Here is a 9,729-nt window from a genome sequence, read left to right as displayed (position 1 = left end):
TCAGAACAGAATGTTTTAACATTCCAAGTTAATCTTTTCGGCAATGATCATCGCTCAAAAAATCAATATCAAAATAATGTATATCAAAATAATATCAAATATCAATAATATCAAAATAATGTATTATAATATACTATTTATAATATACTACTTTTAGATTTTTAGAAAAAGATTTCTAAATAGAAGCTGTGGATTAAGTAATATTAAAAAAGTTCTATTTAAGTATTCAAATACCAAAACAAGTTTTTATAAAGTTGAAATTGAAAGAGATTCAATGTAGAAAATTTCGATTATTCATTTTAAATCATCACTTTTGCAATAAGCTGCGCTAAAAATATCAATGATGCAAAGCCCACACATATATATAAGAACAGAAATATTCGCTTTTGCGTGTTATGATTGCTAGGTTTTTTCTACATCGTCTTTTGGAATAATTCATCATGATTCATGTCTTTGATGACTCATCTCCTCTTTTTTTTTGTTTGTCATATATCCGTTAGTCCGACGAAGACCGATTAACGAAGAAATGAAAGGAGTGCTATCGGAAATTATCGGAAGTTTATATGGTATCCAGATAACATACACGGAAACGATATATCTAGAGGTCAGATTTTTCTCGGCAGTCAACTGCATACGTCTGTATTTAATAGTATAAATAGTGATTCAACGCGTTCAGTGTTTAGTATATAAGAAGTATCTGATACGATATGATCGCGCGAAGAGACAATTTTAGTCTGAACATTTCTAAATATCTTCTTCAAGAATATTTGCAGTTCGCATCGTGTTTTTATCTCATTTTTTGTTATAAAATGCTACAATAATCACCAAAGAAAAATATTTCTCTGCGTCGATGAAGGAACAACATCGGCAGGTAGTTTCCGAAATCCGGATTATTTTCTTTGCTGTATATCGAGTGCAGAAAAGGGTGAATAAAACAACTTCGAATAAACGATATATCATTTACATCATTACGAGAAATACGGTACCCTATAATATACGAATAATTTATCGAAAGGACATTAAATAACACAATGATATTAAATTTTGCGGAGGGAAGGAGAGAAATACGAGACGCTTAAGCGAGACATGAAATGCAAAGAATCTTGTTATCGTTAGAAATGATGAGCCTACTGCATCATGATGAATCTTAAGTTACATCAAGTTGCAAATTCATTTGTGATGCGTCACGTGAAACGAAAAATTATTGTGAGAAAACGTTCACGAGCAAAAATTTAAAATTTATTGTTTAAAAATTTAAAAGTTAGTTTAACGAAATTTGCAATGCAAACTTTCGGATAATATAGATGTATTTCAATAAAATTTTATTGGAAAAAATAAAAGATACATATCCTTCTCTAGGTGCATTTTTTGGTATACTAAAAAAGTAACATCTAAGAACGCTTACTTAGACAAATCCAAAAAAGTTTAAAAAAAAAAATGCAAATATTGTAAATGAAGTAAAGGATTTTTATGAAAAAAGAAAAGAAAAAGAAAAAAAATGAAAAATGAATACAGCATTCAACATTCCCTGAACAATTCCACTCGGGATATAATAAAATTTCTTGAAAAGGACCTTGTTTGGGTATAACTTATCTCTTCTCAGGTATAAAATCCTCGCATATAAAAACCTCCAAGATAGAAAATTTGCTTTCCGTTCTCCAATTTTCACAATTAGAATTCTATTCATCCTTGTAATTTGAAAGTTAATTTGGAAAATATTCGACATAAGCGATCAGTGAGATTAGTGAGAAATAAATAGAAATAAAGCGTCCTGCATCGGGGTATGACACATTCTGGATATCTACCTACAATAATAATTGAAAGTAGAGGAAGGGGACAGTCATGATAAACAGAAGACGATCGCGCCAGCATATCTTGCGGTCTCCTTAGCGCGGTCTTTCATCGGTTACTTCATTGGCCAATCGTCGAACTGATTAGGCACGTACGAACTCGCTAGCTCTTTTCCTGGTAGCTCAATTCCTTCATGTTCCTTTGGGCTGTGAGTATAAACCGCTGTGCTCGAGAATAAGGATTATTACGCTTGCTCTGTGATTTCTGAGCTTGAGTGGGGAGAAATTTGCTTATTCAAAAGAGAATTATCAGTGACAAATTATTTTAGCCGTGCGGGTAATGGCTGAATACAAGGAGCAGGCTACTTATATGTTTAACAACTTCGAATTGAAGAGATGGCTTCACGGAGACGAAAATCGTCGTCGTATGCTGCTAGTCAAGGTGCGAATTTTTGTTTATTGCCGATTTTATGTAGTAAATTTTTATAGCGAGATTATGAGACGTGTATTAATCTAACCTATTATGAAATGTTGACATTGTCGACAAACAACTTTAATACAATTTATACACTTTACAGTCTCTCCATCAACATTGTGCGTTTTTGTTTTGTTGTGAATTCATTATTCTCTTCTCAGCTTCAGCTTGTATTCAGAAAGTGATATTGTAAAAATTTATTCTACTTGGCGGTAGACAATTTCGGATGCAATCTCGAAATCCATGTATGGAATATGCTGAAATATCTAATCACAAAATAATTATTTCAGCTAAAGAATGATTTGCGGAAGCTGGGATTATCGAAGCGGGCGACACGAGCAGGACTCGTTCAGCTTGCAATGAAGCCATGCGTGATTCTAAAACGACTGTCGGTTTCCTGTTACAGGTAAGTTTCTGTTCGGTTTTCTGTAAAGCCGTGTAAATACGGTTAACAGTGAGAACACGTAGCGAATGCGAATAACGGACATTTATATTTCTATTTGTAAGCTTGTTGCTTTTTTTTTATTACACAGAGCGTTTGATCAGATTCAGTATTCGCAGCATAAAGTGTTTAACTTGTGCTATTTGTTGAAGCAATAACGAACTTTCGTATTCGGTGTTCGTTCGTAAATGTATATCCAATTTAACATAAATGTTGTATCAGAGTATGGACTGTAAATCATATTTGTAGTTACATTTCATTCACAGTTTATGACATGTTAGTTTTGCATAAAATGAGAAACGAATTATTTCTGCTGAGAAAAATATGGTAGTGATTTCGATTTTTTTTACACGAGACGCGAATAATAACAAGATGTAGCAATTGTTAATTATTAAGAGTTAATTATTGTGAATTAATTTAATTATAATTTGAAAATATTTTGTGACTGAAGTATTTTATGTTTTTAAAACTAAAGTACAAAAATCGTAAATGAAACCGTATCTCTCGAATCCTTCTACATTCTTCTCATTTATTAGTAGGATTTTCACATGGGAATTATTTTTCTAAATTACAAAACTATTGTTAATATTTTTTATTTAATATTTATTTTTTTATGTGTGTATTATTAGGATGCATCTAGACTATCTAGTCTTCTTACAATCCCCTGTATGGATTTCCGACTTTTTTATCGGGTCACAATATAATGCGTTACTAGACTATCTATCGAACATCAAGCCGCGAACCGAGCCTGTGTCCACATTCAAAGATTTTACATCCACATTATCGAAACAAATATATTATAGATTAATATCATTGATTAAAATCATTGATTATGAATATAAATTGAATATAGATTAGATGTAGGCTCGCGATTCGATGTTCGGCTTAATATTGATCTGAACGCATGCTCCTTATATGCTTTTAGAATTATAGAAATTTAGAATTTTATAAATTTGTTTCTTCACATAAAAAAACGTTTAAGATATAATTTTTATAAAACACGCGAGACATAATATATATTATGCTGTAAATATATAATACATATCTTGTGTTTTATAAAAATGATAGATTTAAAAAAGATATATACATACATATATAATATCATTTTTAAATTAAGATTTATTTTGAGAAAAACATTTATGGAAAAATGTGAGTCAGTACATAGAAAGTATTCTTTACAGATAGTTTTTCAAATATTCTTGGCATGTACATACATAGTAACAAATTAATTTAAATGCTATCATGCAAGCTTTGGCATTATCTTGCTTTAAAAAAAATACTTCAACATTTTTTACATGTATATTCCATTTTTTCACATTTAATTTATTATAGGTAAAATTTTTGAATTTTCGAAGCGTTTAGAGTTTCAAACAGGGATCCGGACTGAAAAGTTTTTTCGATTCGGTTTCGGTTCCGATTTAATAAAATATCAAATAAATGTTCCGATTTTAGTTTCGGGTTTTTTTTACCAGTAAAGAAAACCGAAACCGTAAAAATTACGGTTTTTAATGGTTTTTTTCTAACTTACTTGCTTTATTTTAGTTTATTATTCTTTAAATTTGTTTTATTAAGAAGAAGAAAGGAAAGAGGAAGGAGAAAGAGAGAAGGAAAAAGAGAGGGAGAAAGAGAGAGAGAGTGTTCACTCGTTTAATCTAGAGTATGGTCAACGCGATGCTGCAAACGCTTTGAAGCGTTTTTTAATTGGTCAGTTTGTAAAATTCTTTCTTCTAATTGGTCCATCAAATACTTCAAAGCATTTGTAGCGAGACTTCGACCATAGCCTTAGAGAGTCTAGTCGAAAAGAGGCGTCAATTGATCGTGACTTTGAATAAAAATTACGTAAACATTATTTTAAGTATATTTCTCTCAGTTTTTTTTTACAACTTATTTGATTCTTATGGATAGATCTCACTTACATGAAGTTTACATATGTATTCTTGAATTTCATGATTTAGAATAAATTCTTGCAACAAGAATGTTGACGAGGAAGATCTAAATAAAAGAAATACTATATCTTAAAAAGGTTTACATTAAATATGTCTCGTGATCCCGCCAGATTTCTTATATCATATAGATGTTGATATTTACATTCTGGTTATTAAGAGAGCTGGCGATGGTAATATTGGATTGAACATTGATTGAACGAAGGAACGGGCAGAACAAAGATTAAGAACAAGAATAAAGATTAAAAATTAAGAACTGAAAAAAGAATCGAAAAAGAAAAAAACCATAAACCCAAAAAAACTCTAACTCTAAATTCATAAAATTTTGCCAGTTTGATTTCGGTATTATAGACAAAATTTAAATATGGTTTCAGTTCACTAAAAGAAAAGTGTTCCGAAATGGTTTTCAGTTCCGATTTCGGTTCGGTTCTTGGTTTCAAAGATAGATACGTACTTTCAAGTCAAGGAAGAGGTCCTTAGTTGTATGCGATGAAAGAATTCACTCTCACCACTATAACTTTTTGCTTTAGTTTTTATGTCACTTTACCCTCCTTCCTCCTGTTTATGTGAGTCCCAATTCTCAGAGACCACGATGGTCTCAAGTGTTTCAAGGGTTGAAGAAATATCGACAGTTTGAATGGAACTGTTGTATTGACTAGACATTCATTGCTTCTTCACTGTGTCGTAGGATTGAATAAATTAAAGTTTTTTCCACGACGATATTATTTGTATTTGAAAGTGCGATTGATAATAGAAAGAAATGTTTAATAACAATTGGTGTGAAATGCTACGGAATATTTCTAAATACGGATAATTGTTTAGCGTTGTTAATTCTAATAGCATATTATCATTCATTCATTATTATCCGGAGGGTAGCCATTGAGTCTGCATAATAATTAAAGGTATCTACATTAATAAATTAGATCTGTATTCAGAAACGCTTTTACGATGTTAGTGTATATTTGGTACATAATTCACGTTACTATACTATTTCATACATAAACACATATTTATCAATAAAAGTGAGTTCTGAATGACAGGCCATAAAGTTTAAGATAAATAGCGATGTAATTTTAGTACATGTTTACATAAAGTTTAGTTAGAATCTATTTTTTCTGTTTCACGAAAAAAATGCTTTTACTAAAGTATCTAAAAAATTTAGCTACATATTGATTTGAAAATAATTTTATTGCATTATCGATAAAATAATTATGTAGGACGCTCAAGCTTATTGCTAAAAGTTGTTAAACTTTCTTACATTACTTAGCATTACTTCTCATACTTGAGTTTTCTATATAATTATTTTGAAGTTTCAACAAAATTATTTTCATCTGTATTTAATAAAATTTTTTTAGATATTTCAGTAAACATTCTTTCCGTGTTACCATCCTTAAGGAAACGAGAAGGATCTTCGGACAATTTTTGAACTATTTTTTAATAAAATAATTTTATTTAGAATTTATTTAGAAGCAGTAGCGACTTAAATTTGACACTATAGATTTAACAGTGTTCGTAAGTATATAATTATACAGTGCCCGGGAAATTTAGATAAAGCGTGTAGATAGAGAAGATTAAACTGGCAATGAGTTGAAAGCAAATTACTGACAATGAGTGCTGTACATTTTGCAATCCTTGTAAATTACGAGAAATCAATCACTATAGATCATCGAATGAGCGCATGTTCGCCCAACCTACCACTAAATACAAGCGCGCGGCGTGATACGACCACCTAGCATGGGGAATTGTTTTCTTTCATTGTTCATGCATAATTATTGCTGTCTGTAATAAATGTAAACAATTCCTCGTTTAGTAGTCATGATCTATGAATGTATGTACATTCAACAGGAACCCGGGCGAATACATGTTCATTTAACGATCTTTAGAATTAATTTGTCGTAAATTATTATTGCGAAAATTACAAAATAATATAGGACATTTAAATTCATTCTATTTGCATACGAACGCATATCAACCAGCTACCTTGTATATATTTGTTTTTATATGAAAAATTTTTTTAAATAGTAAATAATGAAAGATGCGAATTGGAATGGATGCATTTAAGAATAGATACATTTAAGGATGTCCTGTGCATAGCACAGTATTGTATAATAAATGATTATCAAAAACGAATAGGCGTGCCTCTTTATCGAAGATTGATATATTGCAAACTTAATTGACGAATTAATGGATTTTGATTTTTAAGCGCATCTCGCAAATCTCTCGATTCTACATGTAAAAATAACGTAAACAAATTCGAATTGGAAATAAGTTTTGTAGATTTTATTGTCAATAGTAAATCTTCGTACTAGTAATTTTATTATTATGAAATCTTAATAAGACACACTGTTAAATTCATAATATCAAATTATATCCAATTACATTTTAAATCATTTCTATCGATCACAGCTTTTATTCAATATATTTAGTTAATTTAATTAAAACAATGGAGTAATAAAATTGTTAAACAATTTAACAATTTTAAAAATGTTTTAATAAATTAAAACATATAAATAATATGGTTTAATAATAGTAAATTAATAATAATAAAGTAAAAGGAATGAAACAATAACTTTTAATATTCGATAATCAGAAACATATGTTTGTATTAAATGTCAATATTAAAAGTTATTGTTTGACTCGTAGCTTTTCTACTTTAATATTATTTACTAAGTGCATACGCTAATATGGGTGTTGGTTATTTTGAAATTAACCACAGCAGTGGATTTATATTATACATAGGTACATAAAAGATTTATATTATACATAGATACATAAAAGAGGAATAACTTTGCTTCTTTAATATCTAGCAGGGTGACTATGATTATGATATTTATTATAAGAAAACATGAAATGTTAATTTACCAGATAAAAGAGAAAAATATAAGGTAAATGTTGAGATGGAGGGAACCAATGTCGATGACATATGTTTTTAAAACATGTCATGATCCTGAGTGACTTCTAATAGGTTTTAGCCATCGCTCGTTATTTGTTAAGTTATTATTAGTCAAAGTTAGTAATTATTGCCTGCTTATGAAGAATCAGGAAACTTTAAATAGGGAGAAAGATATAAATGGATGAATTCAAGAAATACAACTTTTTTCACGCGAAGCGACTTTCACCCTCCTGTCAAGGGACGTGCGACTTTCCGCGTGACGCAACTTTCACTATACCTCCCCCCCCCCTATCAAAGTTATCCCTCGCTTCGCACGTTCTTTGACAGGAGGGTGAAAATCTTCCCTCTTGGCAGGGGAGGAGGTGAGATGAGAATCGAATTCGGATAGAAAGTCGTGTACCTCTATGTGTTACTATATAAAAATAAAAATTATATCAGAAAATAACGTTTTCGTCGGCGCTGGCTTCCTTTATATTGCATAACAAGCGACGGCTGTCGCCAAACTGTTGGAAATCATTCAGGGTCATGACAACATATGTCATCGACGCTGGTTCCCTCTCAACATTTATCTTATATTTTTCTGTCTTTTATCTCGTTAATTAGCATTTCATATTTTCAATTTACCAAATATAATATTAAATTTGAAAGAAAATAAAAATGTTGAATAAGATTAAAAAGCCGAAGCAAAAAAAAATTTCTTTCTCTGAAACTAACTAGTCTCGAGAAATATTAGATTCGCTGCAATGAATATTAGATTCGCTGCAATGATGCATAAATCTCGTTGTTTCAGCGATATTCGATTCGTCCGACATACTACTACGCGCAGAAAGATAATACACGGTACAGAGCAATTATGTCCTCCAACCGCATAATTTCCTTTAACGGCGGAGAGTACCATCGATTCGTTCGCGCATTGTATTCATGAATTCGACGTTGGAAGGTAGGTACGAATAAAAAAAAGGTCTTGCGATGATACAGTAAAAGAATTTCCTTGTAAAAATAATCAGTGTTGCTATATTCTGTCGCCCCCCTGTCGGAGAACAACACTGCGACGTTCGGTCACACTATAGCATGCGTTCACGGGAAAGTATCTATCTTTGACGCGATATTCATGAGAAAATCCGAAATCAAATGGTTCTCGTTCTTTGATGCATTATGGAATGTAAAATTCCCAAGAAATCCATGAATGATTTGAAGTTGCTGGCTGAAACGTCCAAGACCAAACGCAATGGTGACGCTAAAGAAAAAAAATAGTCAAAGCGAAGTATCGTTTTCAAGTATTCCTTTGCCAACAGATGATTTGTAAAAATCTTTTTCATCCATTCCAAGACTTCCTTGATCGAACGTGATTCAATCAGGCGCGATCGTGTGCGTGCAAGTAATAATCGTTATTCATCTTTCAAAATGGTAATTAATAAATTTCTAGGATCAATGTGCATGAGTATCTGCTCTAAAATAAAGAAGTTCTTTGTTATTTAATGTAGTTAGTATATTGTTAATTAAATTAATATTAATTAAATAATATTAATACAATCAATTAATGCTTATATTCGAACAAACACAGAATGACAATGTGAAAATTAATTTATTTAAATCAACATAATTATAAACGCAGACGTTTCGATCCTGTTTCGGATCCTTATCAATGCATAATATTGTAAATTATTAACAAAATGCAGTTTACAAACAATTTACATGGAGCATTAATAAGGATCAGAAGTAGGTTCGAACAGGTATTAATTGATTGTACTGGTTTATCTCAACTGAGCTTTAATAATTAATTAAAATTTATTATGCTTCAGCATATTTACAGCCAAGAAGGGGACTTGGTTTACATAAATTCTTAACTCATTCATACATCCATATCTCGTCCACAAACGCACATATATTATTATAAAAATTATTGCTTATTCCTTTACTTTCCTATTTTTTTTTATTAAACCCTCTGACTTTGCTTCTTTACCTACTTTATTTCATTTTATTTCTTTTTGCTTTATCTGCTTTTCTCTCTTATTTATATCTACTTTTAATGTTATATACTCTCGTTCAATACATACATACATATCTATGTCACAGTCTTGTCACCGTCTATCATTATTAACCGAGCTTTAATTTATTAATTATATTGTAAATAATATTAATTTGCACATATTGCGCAGCAGAACTGATTTGTTTCTTAAACAAGG

General features: G+C 30.7%; 1 protein-coding gene across 1 annotated transcript in view; it reads left to right on the top strand.

The window, feature by feature from the left end:
- Window positions 1-1,927: 1,927 nt before the first annotated feature.
- Window positions 1,928-9,729, top strand: part of LOC108694249 (uncharacterized protein PF11_0213-like) — an 18,057-nt gene continuing 10,255 nt past the window's right edge. Inside the window, exons 1-3 of the mRNA XM_018203613.1 lie at window positions 1,928-1,999; window positions 2,120-2,232; window positions 2,556-2,671. Of these exons, the coding sequence (XP_018059102.1) occupies window positions 2,131-2,232; window positions 2,556-2,671 (218 nt within the window). The 5' untranslated portion in view covers window positions 1,928-1,999; window positions 2,120-2,130. The remainder of the gene's footprint in view (window positions 2,000-2,119; window positions 2,233-2,555; window positions 2,672-9,729) is intronic.

Source organism: Atta colombica, unplaced genomic scaffold, assembly GCF_001594045.1.
Source record: "Atta colombica isolate Treedump-2 unplaced genomic scaffold, Acol1.0 scaffold12, whole genome shotgun sequence".
In the NCBI taxonomy this organism is placed as follows: domain Eukaryota; kingdom Metazoa; phylum Arthropoda; class Insecta; order Hymenoptera; family Formicidae; genus Atta; species Atta colombica.
This window is presented reverse-complemented; position numbering and strand designations above follow the sequence as displayed.